Source organism: Natrix helvetica, assembly GCF_964273705.1.
Source record: "Natrix helvetica genome assembly, chromosome: Z".
Taxonomy (NCBI): Eukaryota; Metazoa; Chordata; class Lepidosauria; order Squamata; family Natricidae; genus Natrix; species Natrix helvetica.
This window is the reverse complement of record NC_138554.1, coordinates 141,222,558-141,237,632: the sequence shown is the minus strand read 5'-3', so window position 1 is coordinate 141,237,632 and position 15,075 is coordinate 141,222,558. Positions and strand designations below refer to the sequence as shown.

Here is a 15,075-nt window from a genome sequence, read left to right as displayed (position 1 = left end):
CTCGCAGATCTTTAATGACCCAACTAGGGAACATCATCAGTGCTAGAAGGCTTGTGCCAGAAGTCTTCTAGCATTGATGATGTTGCCTAGTTGGGTCGTGAGATGCCTGTGAGAAAACTCAAGAGAGCAACAAAAAGGAGCCCAGAGAGAGGGGGAGAGTGACAGGAGGAGGAGGATCTGGTCTTCTGCTTGAACCTCTTCTTTATCTTCCGTGATTTTTTTCCTTCTCAGGAAGATTCGTTGCAGGGAAAGCCAAACCCATTTCTCTTCTCTGGGGGCCACTTGACAGAGCAGGGCCCAATTCCCCAGCAGCCTCCCCTAACTCCTAGCAGAGGAGACTCTCCCAGCCACAAGCTGAGTCCTCAGAAGTCGTCCCCCCTCACCCGAATCACCCCCAAAGCTGTTCCACCCACCACGAAAGGCGAGAAGCACTGAAGGGCCCGGGGGCTCACCGAGCGAAAGAAGCAAAGAGCACGTCTCCAGCATCACTTCCTGGTGCAGCTCCTTCTGACTGTCTTCCAACAGAGACCACTCCTCCAACGAGAAGCCCACCACCACGTCCTCAAAGGTCACCTGGTCTGGAGCTGGGCCAGCTGGGCCCACTGCTCGAAGGGCCTCATTCTGTGCCTGCATCCAAAGCCGAGAGATCCATGTATGTGAGCGAGGTCGACCCACCGCTTCCCTCCCTCAAGTAATTCCAGACACAGGAGACGCTTCCCGCGGATTGGATCTGGCTGGCATCTGTAGGGTCCCCTGCTGGAGCAGGAGGGTTGGACTAGATGACCTCTAAGGTCCCTTCCAACTCTGTCATTCTGTTCTATACGATCTTCTGGTTAATTTATTGGCTAATGCAGCGGCCGCTGCCAATCTTTTGGGCACCAGGAACCATGGAGAAGGGTTTTTGGGTGGACCTGAGGGGACTGCGAATGGGTCTTCCCTTGTTTGTGCGGCCCAGTTTCTGGCATGCGGGGCCCGGTTCCTGTCCACAAACCAGTGGTTGTGGTCCCCTGGGTAAGTGGACATGGTGGGACTTGGAGACAGCCAAATAGAAAAGAAGGAAAGGATATAAGCAAACACAAAGGCCTCCAAATATTAAGAATGCAGCTAGGCCTCAAGCAGTGACTGCCACAGAGTCCAATATTTCGGTTGCTAAGTGAGACATCTGCCTGGTGAGTTTTGCCTCATTTTATGACCTTTCTTGCCTGACTCAGCAGATCGTGCTGGGCAAGATGGTTAGAGCCCATCACAGGAAGAGACAGGATGATGGTTTCCAGAGCTTTCCTCCTCCTCCTCCTCCTTTTCCCTCCCCTCCTCTTCTTCCTCCTCCTCCTTCTCCTCTATCCCTTCCTCCTCCTCCTCTTCTTCTTTTTCCTTCTCCTCCACCTTCTCTTCCCTCTCCTCCTCTTCCTCTTCCCCCACCCCTTCTTCCTCCTTCTGTTCCTCCTCCTTCCTTTCCTCTGCTTCCTTATCCTTCTCCTCCTCTTCCTTCTTCTCTTCTCGTCCCTCCTCCTCTTTTTTACTCCTCTTCTTCCTCCTCCACTTCTTCCTTCTCCTTCTACTCTTCCCCCTCCTCCTCTTCCTCCTCTTTGTGCCTTCTCCCAAGTGGATGTCTCATCCAGACCGCCGTGGGCTTTTCTGCACAGACACAGGCACACACATAAACAAATCCCAAATACCTGGGCTTTCAAGAACCGGGGAAAGCCCCGCCGACCTTCCCTGGAGATGCCCTGTGCGGCCTCCGGTCCGGACCTGATGCGCTGCCTGCGGACCCCTCCGGAGGCTGCCGGGGAGCCGGGCGACCCCTCCTCGCCCTGAGTCTCCCTGGCCTCGCCCCACCGCCTCCCCCCAATCTGAACCGCACTCCCTCCTCTCCAAGCAGCCCGAGGACGAGCGATGCTTTCCTCCCCCAGGGGCACCGCGAGCGCGAGCAGCCTTACCCTGCGCGCAGCCTCGCCTGCGTCGGGGGTCTCCGCCGTCCACAGCCGTCCCGACCCCGGGTTCATCCTGCATTCCCCCCACCCCTCCCCAGGAGTGGATGATGGGGGAACTCCACGCTGCGCCCGGACGGGATGCTCTGGCAATTGGGAGAGCTCTCCAGGTTCGGTGGATCGCGCGCAAGGCCCGGCTGGGAGCCGTAGTTCCTCGGAAGCGGGTTCTCTGCAACCCTCCCAGGGTGGGGAACTACGAGTCCCAGCGGCCATCGCGGGGAGGAGACCCCCTCCCCATCTTTTCCTCTCGCCCGGCAAACTGGGCTGGTCAGCGCCCGGCTTTGCCCGAGTGGCTCCGGGCCAGGGCTGCGGAGGAGCTCAAACTGGAGAGGGGCGATGTGGGGGGGGGGTGTCCTTCTATTCTTGGTCGGGGGGTTTCGCTCCAGCAGGGCTAAGAGAGGGTGGGCTATTCTGGATCGCTTTATTCCTCCTTGCAGGATTTCCAGTTTGTCTCCCCCCTCCCCACGTAACAGCCCCGCGAGGTTGTTGGGGATGGCGTCTTCCTCCCCACCACCGCAACCCAAAGGGTCGACCCTTCGGCGACCCCCCCTCCCCAAGCCCTTCCTCGCAACCGGGTCTTCGTGGTTGCCCCGCCGCACCCCGCCCGCCTGAAGAATCAAGAAAAGATTCCCTCGGGAAGATTTGACGATCTTAATTCCGTTTGGTCTGGTGATTTTAGTGGGGGTCTTTATATTTGATGGTTTTAAGGAGGGGAGGGGTGTTATTGCGCTGCAAGTCAGAGAGAGGGAGGTAGGAAAGAGAGAGAGGAAGGAAGGAAGGAAGGAAGGAAGGAAGGAAGGAAGGAAGGAAGGAAGGAAGGAAGGAAGGAAGGAGAGGGAGGGAGGGAGAAAGGAAGGAGGTAAGAAAGGAGGAAGAAGAAAGAAAGAGAAAGAAAGAAAAAAGAAAGGAAGGAAGGAAGAAGAAAGAAAGAAGAAAGAAAGAAAGAAGAAAGAAAGAAAGAAAGAAGAAAGAAAGAAGAAAGAAATGGAAAGAGAGGGAGAGAGGGAAGGAAAGGAATTAGAGGAAAGAAAAGGAAAGGGAAGGGAAGAAAAAAGGGAAGGGAAGATCCAAAGGAATCTGGGGCATCCTCCCCCCCATCAGAACTTATAAAGCTTCTTGGATGAGAAGCAAAATGTCTTTAAAAAAACATCAAGAAAATCCAGTTGTCTTTTGAAGAACAAAAAAATCCTTTTAGAATGATTCTCAGTGCTAGAAGCGGGGGGGGGGGGTTGTTTATATATCATCCCTCCAGCACTGAAGTTGTTCCCTAGTTGGGTCATGAAATGTCTGCAAAAAAACCACTCAACTGAGAGAGCTCCCAGGACCGCACAATATTATTTCTCCTCCTTATTATAAATCCCCTTATCCAGTATTGCTTTTTTAATTATTTATTATAAATTTCCTCATTTAATATTTTCTTTTAAAAAAATATGCTTGATTATAAATTCCCCCATTCAATACTTTATGATCAATTCCCGCATTCAATATTTTGTACAGTTCTTTCTCTTTTTCATAGTAATAATTTAAATAATAACAATAATTTTAAATAATTTAAATAATAATAATATAATGTAAATCAAAGTACAGAAAAATTGCTACAGGCTGTGAAAACGGAGAACAGCATAAAAACAACAGAAACAAAGGCAGAATATAAGGAAAAACTGCTGGATGACAGATTAAATAGATGGAAAACCAAAGCTTTGCATGGACAGCGCTTGAAAAACATTGAAGGAATGCAATTGCTGATATAATGAATCTCTTTGTTTGATACAAAGTAAATGATTGAAATTATTGAAAGATACAATGTAAAACTAAGCCGTCAAAATCTAGTTAAGTAATAACATTTTGTTTATCATTTTGTAAAAGTTATGAGAATTGGGGGGGAATACCATTTCCTGCACGATGTAGCTGTCAAAATTTGTAACCATACCCATCACCCTTTTCCTTAAAATTTTGTAAAACTAATTAAAAAAAATTCAAAAAAAAACATTGAAGGAAAATGTGATGACAACTTGACATGGACATGGCTTAAGATGGGAACCACCAAGAAAGAAACGGAAGGTTTAATACTGGCTGCTCAAGAACAAGCACTACAAACTAAGGCCATGAAAGCGAAGATACAAAAATCCACTGACAACCCAAACTGCCGACTTTGCAATAACAAAGTCGAAACTCTTTCACGTTTAATATGTGAATGCAGGAAAATTGCACAAACTGATTACAAAGCTAGAAATGACCGAGTTGCTAAATTAATCCACCGGTCATTAGGTTAAAAATGTGACTTATCTGTACCCAAAAAGTCATGGAAGCACAAAATTGAAAAAGTTACCAAAAATGATAAGGTGAAGATCTTGTGCGACTTTCAAATCCAGATGGACCGTCATTTGGAACACAACACATCAGATATCATGGTTGTAGAGGGACGAAACGTACAATTTATTGACATCACGGAAGATGGCAGAGTCGAAGAAAAAGAACTAGAAAAAATCATGAAATATCGCGACCTGGCCATCGAAACTACCCGATTCTGGATGAAGCATGTAAGAGTGATACCCATTGTCATCAGGGCACTTGGTACCATGCCCCAAAATTTTACAAGACACATCCACAAATCGCAGCTTCCTGCAATAACACCAGTGGAACTGCAAAAAACTGTGCTACTCGGAGGAACATCCTATATTTTAAGAAGGTCCTTGGTTGATCCCTAGGACGCTGGCAGCAAAGACGTATCAGCCATTAGCACCAGTCACTGGTATTTGTGATGCATTTTTGAACGTTCAGTTGGCTGAGTTTCATGTTTAATGAATAAAGTAAATAATACTAATAATGGATGCTTCAAAATCATTAATTTCATAATTAAAACAATTCATAAGAACAAGCAAAAAAGATATTTTAGAGAATGAGGGAAATGGATACAATTTTCAGTAAAACTAATTGTTTCCCCGCCAAGGAAACCTTTTAAGATTAAGGAGCCGATGCATATAAATAGATATTTTAAATGTTGCGTTTCAAGGAAGACGGAGGGCGCAGGTTGGAGTTCCGCTCTCCGGCCCCTTTTGCTTGGTGTCGGCTAGGCGGGCGTCGTATTCCTCCGGGCCTCCAGAGGTCGCTGCTTCCGACGGGAGCTGCCGCCGAGCGCATGCGCGCTCTTAGATCCATCCTGCGCTGAGGGTCTCCCGACGCTGGAGCGGCGTCCGGGGGCGCATGCGCGGAAGCTGCACCTAGCGGGCATCGGCCATGGCTGAGTGGACGCCTGCCCAGGTGAGGGTCAGCAATGCCCTTCCCTGTCGGTGACGGGGAAGGAGGAGGGGAGGGGCAGCAGGGGGTTCCTGCGGTCCAGGTTGGCTTTTGGAGGGGCCTGGGGGGGTCTCGAGGTGCCCCAGACGAGCTGCTGCCTCTTTGGGGACCCTGAATACCCTGATTGTCAGCATCAAGGGGTGGGGCAAGAGGGCTCCTGAGCATGTGCAGAGTGCACAGCCTTGCAGTTTCAATAAAGCCCCCAATTTGGGGGCGGGGGGAAGGCTGTTGGGAGCAGCAAGGAGGATCCCCTTGAGAGGGGAGAAGAGCTGTCAGATGGCTCCTTTTGTGGGGTGGGGGTGGGGGGAGGAGGAGGCACTGGGGGGGCCTGGCTGGCTTTTTGGGAGAAGGTCTGGGGGGCTCCAGATGCCCCAGACGGGCTGCTCCCTGACTGACAACATCAACAGTGGCAAGAGGGCTCCTGGGCATGTGCAGAGTGCACAGCCTTGCAGCAATGCACAAAGCCTTCCATTTGGGGGGGGGAGCAGCAGGAAGGATACATTCAACCCCAAACCACCCCAACGAGGCTGTCGAAGTGATGTCCCGGTGTTTGGAAGCTGTCGGGGTCTGGATGGGGGACAACAGACTCAAACTCAACCCCTCCAAGACCGAGTGGCTGTGGGTACCGGCACCTCGGTTCAGCCAGCTGACGCCATCGCTGGCCATAGGGGGCGAACAACTGTCCCCTGTGGAGCGGGCGCGCAATTTGGGCGTCCTCCTTGATGCCCGGCTGTCAATGGAGGACCATGTGGCAGCCGTGGCGAGGGGGGCGTTCCACCAGGTTCGCCTGGTGCGCCAATTGCGCCCCCTACTGGACCGGAGTGCCCTGCGCACGGTCACTCATGCGCTGGTGACGTCTCGCCTGGACTACTGCAATGCCCTCTACATGGGGCTTCCCTTGGGACGCATCCGGAGACTGCAGCTAGTTCAGAACGCAGCCGCGCGGGTTATTATGGGAAGTACACGTTACTCCCACGTAACACCTCTCCTGCGCGAGCTGCACTGGCTACCTGTGGCCTTTCGGGTGCGTTTCAAGGTATTGATTACCATCTTTAAAGCGCTCCATGGCATAGGACCTAGTTATCTGCAGGATCGCATCCTACCACACACGTCCCTGCGACCTATCCGCTCACACAGGGAGGGGCTCCTCCTGGTGCCGTCCGCTAGGCAATGCCAGCGGGCGACACCTAGGAGTAGGTCCTTCTCTGTGATGGGCCCAACCCTCTGGAATGACCTCCCCCCCGACATTCGAACTACCACCGACCTCCGTTCCTTCCGTCAAAAATTAAAGACTCACCTATTTCAATCAGCTGGCCTGGCACTCTCTTAGTTTTATCTCCCGGGGATTTATTTTAATTGGGTTTGGGTTTTTAATTGGGGATGTTTCTTTTAGGGTTTTAGAATATATTTATTTCTTGTACAGCCTATCTCCTCCTTCCAAATGTATTTAATTGTTTTATGGTTGTATTTTTATCTGCATTGACTGTACACCGCCCCGAGTCCCTTTTTGGGAGAGGGGGCGGTCTAGAAATCCAAGAAATAAATAAATAAATAAATAAATAAATACCTCTTGGGAGGGGAGAGATGGCTCCTTTTTGTGTGGGGTCTGCCACCCAAAAAGGGGGCCGCTAGGGGGCTCCTGAATATGGCAGGATGAGAGGCCCGCTGAGAAGCTTTGAAGCATTGGGGCGGGTGGAGGGAGAGCAAGTGGGCCCCTTCTGTGCAGAAGGCATGCAAAAAAAGCCTCCATTGGGGAAGGGGTGGTGGTCAATTTTGCCTTGCAGTTGTTAAATGAGTCGCATGGTTCTTGTCAGAAGGTTACAAAAGGAATCACAAGAGACCGGAACACACATAAATACCAGTCAGCTGCCCAGCGTCCGAATTTTGATCAAGTGACCATAGGGATGCTGCAATGGTCGTAAGTGTGAAACATGGTCCTAAGTCCCTTTTTTCAGGGCCATTGTACCTTGGAACGGTCACTAAACAGACACTGCAACTATCTTAAATACGAGCCAGTTGCCAAGCATCTCAATTTTGATCATGTGACCACAGGGATGCCATGACGGTCGTAAGTATGAAACACAGTCCCAAGTCCCCTTTTTTTTCAGTGCCATTCTACCTTGCAATGGTCACTAAATGGATGTTGCAGCTGCCATAAATGAGTCGGTTGCCCAGCATCCAAAGTTTGATCATGCGACTGCGGGGATGCCACAACGGTCATAATTGTGAATCAGGGTCCTAAGTCCCCTTTTTTCAGGGCCCTTGTACCTTGGAACGGTCACTAAATGTACACTGCAACCATCTTAAATACGAGCCAGTTGCGAAGCATTTCAATTTTGATCATATGACAGCAGGGATTCCGTGAAGGTCATAAATGCGAACAACGGTCCTAAATCAGGGCAGGGAGGTTGGGTGTATCTTCGAACTGTCACTAAACAGACGGTTGTAAGTCGAACGGGTGCTGACTTCTGATCTTCCTTCCTGGCTAGGCATGGGAATGGGAAGTGGAGCCTCAGCACCTGGCGCCCTTCCAACCTCCCGCCATTTTCGACCAAGCAGCTGAGAGAGAGATCTACCCTGCGGCCGAGATCTCCCTCTGGACAGTGGTGGCCGCCCTCCAAGCGGTGGAGAGGAAGGTGGACACCTCGGCCGCTCGCCTGCTCAACCTCGAAAGCCGCACGGCCACTGCCGAGAAGAAGATCTTCGAGTGCGAGAAGACGGAGCTAGAATTCGGCAGCCACCTGGCGGCTTTGGGCACCTTGATCCAGGAATACCGGGTGCTCCAACGGCGCCTGGAGAATGTGGAGAACCTCCTGAAGAACCGCAACTTCTGGATTCTCAGGCTCCCCCTCGGTCCGAAGGGGGAGATCCCCAAGGTAAAAAAGAAAGAAGCACAGAAGTTGAATGTAACCAGGTACGAATCCCGCCTGTACCTGGCTGGCTGCAAACGCACTAGGTGTGACATAGGTGGCTCGCTTGGTCCCATAGAGCGGGGTCTCCAGCCGTGGGAACTTTAAGGCTTGTGGACTTCAACCTGCAGAATTGGCGTTGCCAGCTGAAAAATTCTGAGAGTTGAAGTCCACAAGCCTTAAAGTTCCCACGGTTGGAGGCCAAGCAAGTTTCCTGTTGTCACACTGAACGTGGCCAGCTGAGGAATTCTGGGAGTTGAAGTTTTTCAACGTGAGAAGGTTGAGAAACGTGTCCTTCTTTAAAGCTGTGAAGCAGGTGACCTTGGTGAGGTCTTGGTGGGCTGCCTCTCATTTTAGGTCCCTGTGACATTTGACGAGGAGCAAGCGGTCCATTTTTCCACGCCGGAGTGGGCCAAACTAGAGGACTGGCAGAAGGAACTTTACCGGAACATCACGAGAGGAAGCTACGAGCCGCTTGTCTCTCTCGGTAAGCGCCGAGTTTGCCTGGAGGAGGATTTCTATTATTGCTTTAGGCCAGGGGTCCGGGGTCCGTGAGCTGCAGCCTACAACTGGGCCCCGAACCACATGGGACCATCCCCTCTCCCCTAATAACTAATCAGACAGGACTCCACTGTCGCTTTCTCTTCCTCCATCACTTCCGTCTCCCCCTTCTAGCACTGATGATGTTCCCTAGTTGGGTCATGAAATATCCTCAAGAAAATGACTAAGATCAAAGACCACCAGGGCCCCCACAGCTCTCCTCCTCCTCCTCCCGAGGAACCTTCTAGCGCTGATGTTGTTCCCTAGTTAGGTCACAAAACCCCCCACCCAGCTCAGAGGACACCAAAGAGACGTCACCGCAGTTCAACCCAGAGCTACGAAGGTTCCTTTCCATTTGCTTAACCTCCCTTCTTTCTCTCTGTTCTCCAGACTCTGCCATCGCCAAAGCTGACGTCCTTCCTCCCCAGGCAGCTCTGGGGGTAGCACCCCATATTGCAGATCAGCCCTTGGCGGGGGAAAAGGGACTCCCCCCGGCGCCCAAACTAGGTGTGTGAAGTGTCTGAACAGTGTGTGGCTTTTGCTCTGCAAATTTCTCTCCTGATCCCAGTTGGTTTGAGATAATGATTCCTTTTTCTTTTTAAGCACTCCCTGATCCTTCTTCAAAGCCCCCATCCCAATCCCCGGGGGAAAGGGCCCTTCCTTTGGAGAAAAGGAGGCAAGAATCAGACTCTCAAAAGGGCTGAAGGGAAGACCTTGGAAGTCTTCTAGTCTCATTCCCCCTCCCCCTTTTCCAGGATGGTTTGCATGGCGGAATTTGGCAGGAGGGGGCTGGGTTAGGCTCTGGCACTAGAGCTTTTCCCCCTTTCCACTTTAGGCCAAGAATAGGGTATCTTGCAAGTATTGGGGAGCCCTGGGGTTCCCCAGGGATGGGTCCTTCTTCTGAAGCATTCTTGAAGGGCTCAAAAATATGAGAGGAACCTTCTGGACCTGGGCCTGTAAATGTAGACCCCGCCTTCCATTTTCCCTTCCCCAAATTTCCAGGGCATAACATGATTCGTACTCATTGCTGTGGTTTGTCTTTGGGATGACTCTTGATGTCAGGCAGCATTTGGAAAGCGGTTTCCTTGCAGATGTTTCATGACCCAGCTAGGGAATATCATCAGTGCTAGGAGGGAAAGAGGTTAGAGACCATACCCTGTTCCCTTCTAGCACTGATGCTGTTACCTAGTTGGGTCATAAAACGTTTGCAAGAAAATCACCCAGCTCAGAGAGTACCAAGGCCCCACAGTCCTCTTCCTCCCCCTCTCTACAACACCCTCCTCCCTTCTAGCACTGATGCCATTCCTATTTGGGTTATGAAACGCCTGCAAGAAAACCATCCAGCTCAGAGAGTGCATTACTACTACTACTATCAGTAGTTCTATCTTCTATCAGCAGTGCCTCAGATAGAAAGTCCCTACGGAGTGGTGAGGACAGTGGAGATGGTAGATAGCTCGTTTCCCATCATTTAGGATGTTGCTTAAAAGTGCTATGTGCTTAGAGCTCAAAGCATTGTTAGAGACCCCACACACACATACCACGATCTGTTGTTGTTGCTCTCTCTGGAAGGAGGTTTCAAAATATTTCTACAGGACTTCCCAATTCTGTCCCTAAGCCATCCATCTGGGAAACTCGCAAGATTCATTTTTCTCACCATGTACATGCATACATTCAAACTATATTGGTTTGTTTCTCTGTGCCATGTAATACACGTAGGTATATGCATAATTTTGTATTTATTGATTTTGTCATGTTCATGTAATGTATATTAGAGGTGGAGACCCTTTGAGAGCTGTAAGTAACGAAATTTCATTTTAATGTATGCCAGTTAGTCTACATTAAAAGTGACAATAAAGTTATTATGTAGTTCTGTGTGATCCTCTTTCTTAACAGCAGAACCATTGACTTCCAAAGACGATCTCTTGTCCTGGATTAAGCAGGAGGAATCTCCCGGTCCCGGGAAATGGAATCTGGAGAGAGAGATCCCTGCCACATTCGGCTACGGTGAGTGTGGCCAAATGGATCACAGGCCTCCAGTAGAAGCCATGATGCCATCTCATCTGACATGATGTTATCACATTTCCTGGCATAGCCGACTGGGGAATTCTGGGAGTTGAAGTCCACTCCTCAAGTGGCCAAGGCTGAGCAACATGCCTTCAAAACATTTTGCACCTCTCTTTTGCCTTCTTCCAATGACAACGTCCAACATTAGCTCTCCTCCTCCGCTGGAAAATCCGTCCATTTAAGGATTCCCTTTGATTCAGGTTCCTCGGGAGGGGGCTCAAACGACTGGGCTCTCCAGCTTCTACCCATTTTAACTGAGTTATTTCCCCCCCCCCCCCTCTCTCTCTTCCAGACGAGAGTACCAGAGTCAAAAGCGAGGAACAGAAGCTCCAAGAAAGTTTGAAACAGGCCTTGCCTGCCCGGCTCCATGCAGCACCCAGCGATGAGGTCTTCCAGAGCCCCAGATGTTGCCAGAGGCAAAGCTGCCCTCAGGGTCAACCTGCTCCTCCTCCTCCCCCCCAAAAGCCACCAGAGGAGCCACCCCACCCCAGTGAGAGAAGCTGCCCCGAGGCCCCCCCTCCAGCGGCCTGCTTGAAGGAGGGCCAGCAGAGATCTTTCAAGGGTCTGGATGAGCTTTCCTTGCCCCAGAGGATCCCTGCAGGAGAGGAAGGGTACGGGGAAGGGGTCAGGCCAGTGGCCGAATCCAGTGCCCCCCCGGTCCCTGAGCCCTACCAGTGCCCGGAGGATAGCAACAGCTTCAGCGATGTGGCCGTCTCTGAAACAGCCGGCCAGCCCCATGCCTGCTCCCTCTGCCCAAAGAGTTTCCGGCTGAAGACTAGCCTGCTCATCCACCAGAAGACCCACGCCATGGGGAAGAGCGACAGCCCCTTTGTGTGCTCCGAGTGTGGCTGTGGCTTCAGCCACCAGGCTCAGCTGACGCGGCACCAGGCCATCCACGCCGACCGGCCGCACCAGTGCTCGGAGTGCCACAAAGCCTTCAACCGCAAGTCCAGCCTGGTGGTCCACCAGAAGACGCATCGCGAGCGGCCACGCCCTTTCCAGTGTCCCCAGTGCAGCAAGACCTTCATCCGGAAGCAACACCTGGACGACCACACCCGCACCCACACGGGGGAGAAGCCCTACCAATGTCCCGAGTGCGAGAAGCGCTTCGCAGAGAAGTCCAAGCTGACCAACCACTACCGGATCCACACTGGGGAGCGGCCGTACCGCTGCGGGCAATGCGACAAGCGCTTTGTGCGCGCCCACCACCTGGTCAAGCACCAAAGCAGCGTCCACCAAGCCGGGGCTAAGCTGTACTCCTGCCGCGAGTGTGGACAGAGTTTTGGCCACGCCCAGGCCTTCCTCAGTCACCAGGCCAGCCACGCCAACGGCGAGAGGCGCCACCGCTGCACCGAGTGCCTCAAGACCTTCGCCCGCAGGAAGTATCTCCTGGAACACCAGCGCATGCACACGGGAGAGTACCCGTACACCTGCCCACACTGTGGCAAGCACTTCCGATACAAGCAGTCACTCAAGCAGCACCTGCGCATGCACCGGGAGCCACCACCACCACCACCACCACCTGCGCCTGCCATGCCACCAAGCCCCCCAGTTGCCGGCTCCCTAGAGAAAAAAGACCCCCTCTTCAAGACCAACCCCCCCAGTGGGACCTGAAGCTGGGCCGCAAGTGGTCTTTGGTGCCACATGAACCGCAGGGCTAGAATTTGCCCGTTGGTGGGCCAGCTAAGATCCTGGCTGCCTTCCGTGGGGCTGCTCCAGTGCTTTTTTCTCTCCCCACGGAGAGGCTTCCTTCTTGCTTGCTGATCAGGACCGTGTGGGGCAGGCTCTAGTCCTGTGGCCCATCAGCCCAGCTCCCCACGGTCAGAACACTCCAATCGTCTGAAATATTTCTTCAACGGAGACAGCTGCTGAAAGACTCTCGTCGCTCTGCACGGCCGTCCGAGGAGCTGCAAGTCCTGGCCGAACCAGAAGAAAAATGCGCCTAAAATGTGATCGTGTCCACTTACCTTCTTGGTTCCATTACCCAGCCCAGCACTGGAGGCCGGCCTGCTGGAGTCAAAAAGGCTGTACCCTGGGTCCGCGGTTCCCTCGCCTGCAGGGAGAAAGACAGACCCCCAAGGTCTCCGTGCACGGCTGTGGTTTTCTGGCCTCGCCCTCCACACTCTTCGCTAGATGATCAGAAGAGCGTTTGAAATCACTTTGCTTGCGGCAGGCACAAAAGGCAGCCCAAAAGTCAGAACTGAGACTGTCCCCTGCCTCTCCTCTCTGGAGGGCCACGCAGGGCAGCTATCGATGGGCAATTTCGGAACAGTTCCACACTCCAACAGGTCCACAGGAGCTGCCCACTCTTCAAAGATGCCCTTCCTTATTTCGCTCCTGTTGAAAAAAAAGCTGCATTGTCAAACTCCTGGTTTACCAGTTTCCTGCCAGCGTCGACCTATGCCAAAAAGCTCTTTTGCCGAAGTCTCAGCATCGCGAGTTTGGCTCTGTCTCTTCAAATTCTGTCACCAAGAGGATGTAGCCCTCACATCATTCTCTCCTGTCCTGAAAAGCGCCCCCCCCCCCCGCAAAAGAAGACTCTGTAAGCGACCCTAAAATCATGGCCATAAGCTGAGACCTCCTGCCCACTTTCACACCAGGTTCTCACTGCTTTCTCAATTTGCAACAGCACTACTTGTATTACTCTTTAATACAGGTAGTAGTCCTTGTCATGCAGCAGTTCATTTAGTGACCGCTCAAAGTTACAACAGCATGAGAAAAGTGACGTTACTGTTTTTCACACATACAATCGTTGCAGGATTCCCTGCGTCACGTGATCCAAAATTTAGGCGTTTGGAAACCTGCACGTACTTTTTAACAGCTGCAGTGTCCCTTGGTCACGTCATCCCCTTTTGCGACCTTACGACAAGCAAAGACAATGGGGAAGCCAGATTCACTTAGCAACCAAGTAACTAACTTAGCAACTGCAGTGATTTACTTAATGACCATGGCAAGAAAGGTTGTAAAATGGGGGGGGGGTTAAATTGGGGGGAAAGGCTGCATTCCCTAGTGGCATCTTGCAAAGTGGTAAGTGGTCCCGAAGTTGCGTGCAAGCATGCTGGATTGTCCATTCAGTACTCTGGAGTGTTGTGGGGCCCTGTCCTCACCTCATTCCGCGGGGGGGTGGAGAGAGAGCTCTGCCCATTCCAGCCCTCCACCTACCTATTGCTAGCAAGCCCATCCCTGCTCCATTCTACGTCTGTTGGTCAAAACAGTGAGGCATGGCTTCCTAAAGACCAATACAGGCAGTTCTTGACTTACGACAAGTCACTTAGTAGCCATTTGGAGTCACAGCCAGCCTTGAAAAGGGGACCTACAACTCAGATCCGAAGTTCTGGCAATTGCACCCTTGTATGGTCACATCATCACACCTCGGGCCCATTCGCAGCCATTTTGCAGCATCTCACGGACACATGACTTTGTGTTCGGCAAAGGTTTTGTTGAACACTGATTCTTAATTTCTGTTTTTTGGCAAACAAGGGATTCACTTATCGACTGCAGTGATACTCCGTACTGACTTTAGCAAATAAATTGTGCTACGTGTGATACCAAACCAACATTGTGCATCCATTTTCCCAGACAAGGCAGATCCTACAAAATCTTTTTTCAACTCTTTCAGCTTTTCCTCATACAACTCACACAGCTCCCAGTACATCACAAACACAGACACACACTTTCACTGAATATGATTTGAGGGGGGAAATACAAGGAGAAAGACCATTTGATCTAGTCTAGTGGTTAAGTTACTAGGTTAGAAAGTAGGAGACGGTGAATTCTAGTCCTGTCTTAGGCATGAAAGCTGGCCAGGTGACTTTGGGTCAATTACCAAGAGATGGTGAGTTCTTGTGCTGCCTTAGCCTATGAAAGCTGGTTTGGTAACTTTCAGCCAATCACCTGGAGACAGTGACTTCTAGTGTTGCCATGAAAGCTGCCCAGGTGACTTTGGGCTGATCCTGGTGATTACCCATATCACTTTGATGGTTTAAGGTGGGACTAGTAATTGGCCAAAGTCACCCAACCAGCTTTCATGCCTAAAGGAGACTACAACTCCCCATTGCCTGGTGGTTGGCCAAAGTAGCCCATTCAGCTTTCACACTTAAGGTAGGACTAGAATTCATTGTCTCCTGGTTTTTTGGCACAATTATGTGCAAACTATTAAAGCAATTATTTTAATCAAAGAACAATATATAAACAATCCAGGTTTAGGGCCCACAATCGGGAAAGGATAACTCAGACACTAAGTAATGCAGTCCATAAAGAGGGGGGGGGGGGGAGAT

General features: G+C 51.3%; 2 protein-coding genes across 2 annotated transcripts in view; one reads left to right on the top strand and one right to left on the bottom strand.

Annotated features, from left to right (window-relative positions):
- Window positions 1-2,175, bottom strand: part of LOC309401624 (uncharacterized protein) — a 45,925-nt gene extending 43,750 nt beyond the window's left edge. The window contains exons 1-2 of the mRNA XM_081970692.1: window positions 1,938-2,175; window positions 453-627 (exon numbers count right to left, since the gene is read on the bottom strand). Of these exons, the coding sequence (XP_081826818.1) occupies window positions 453-627; window positions 1,938-2,003 (241 nt within the window). The 5' untranslated portion in view covers window positions 2,004-2,175. The remainder of the gene's footprint in view (window positions 1-452; window positions 628-1,937) is intronic.
- Window positions 2,176-5,165: 2,990 nt separating this feature from the next.
- Window positions 5,166-15,023, top strand: LOC309382066 (zinc finger protein 783-like). The gene is made up of 6 exons (XM_081933529.1): window positions 5,166-5,249; window positions 7,775-8,161; window positions 8,552-8,681; window positions 9,125-9,241; window positions 10,628-10,738; window positions 11,091-15,023. The coding sequence occupies exons 1-6, from the start codon at window positions 5,226-5,228 to the stop codon at window positions 12,410-12,412; spliced, it is 2,091 nt and encodes a 696-aa protein (XP_081789655.1). The 5' UTR covers window positions 5,166-5,225; the 3' UTR covers window positions 12,413-15,023.
- Window positions 15,024-15,075: the final 52 nt, after the last annotated feature.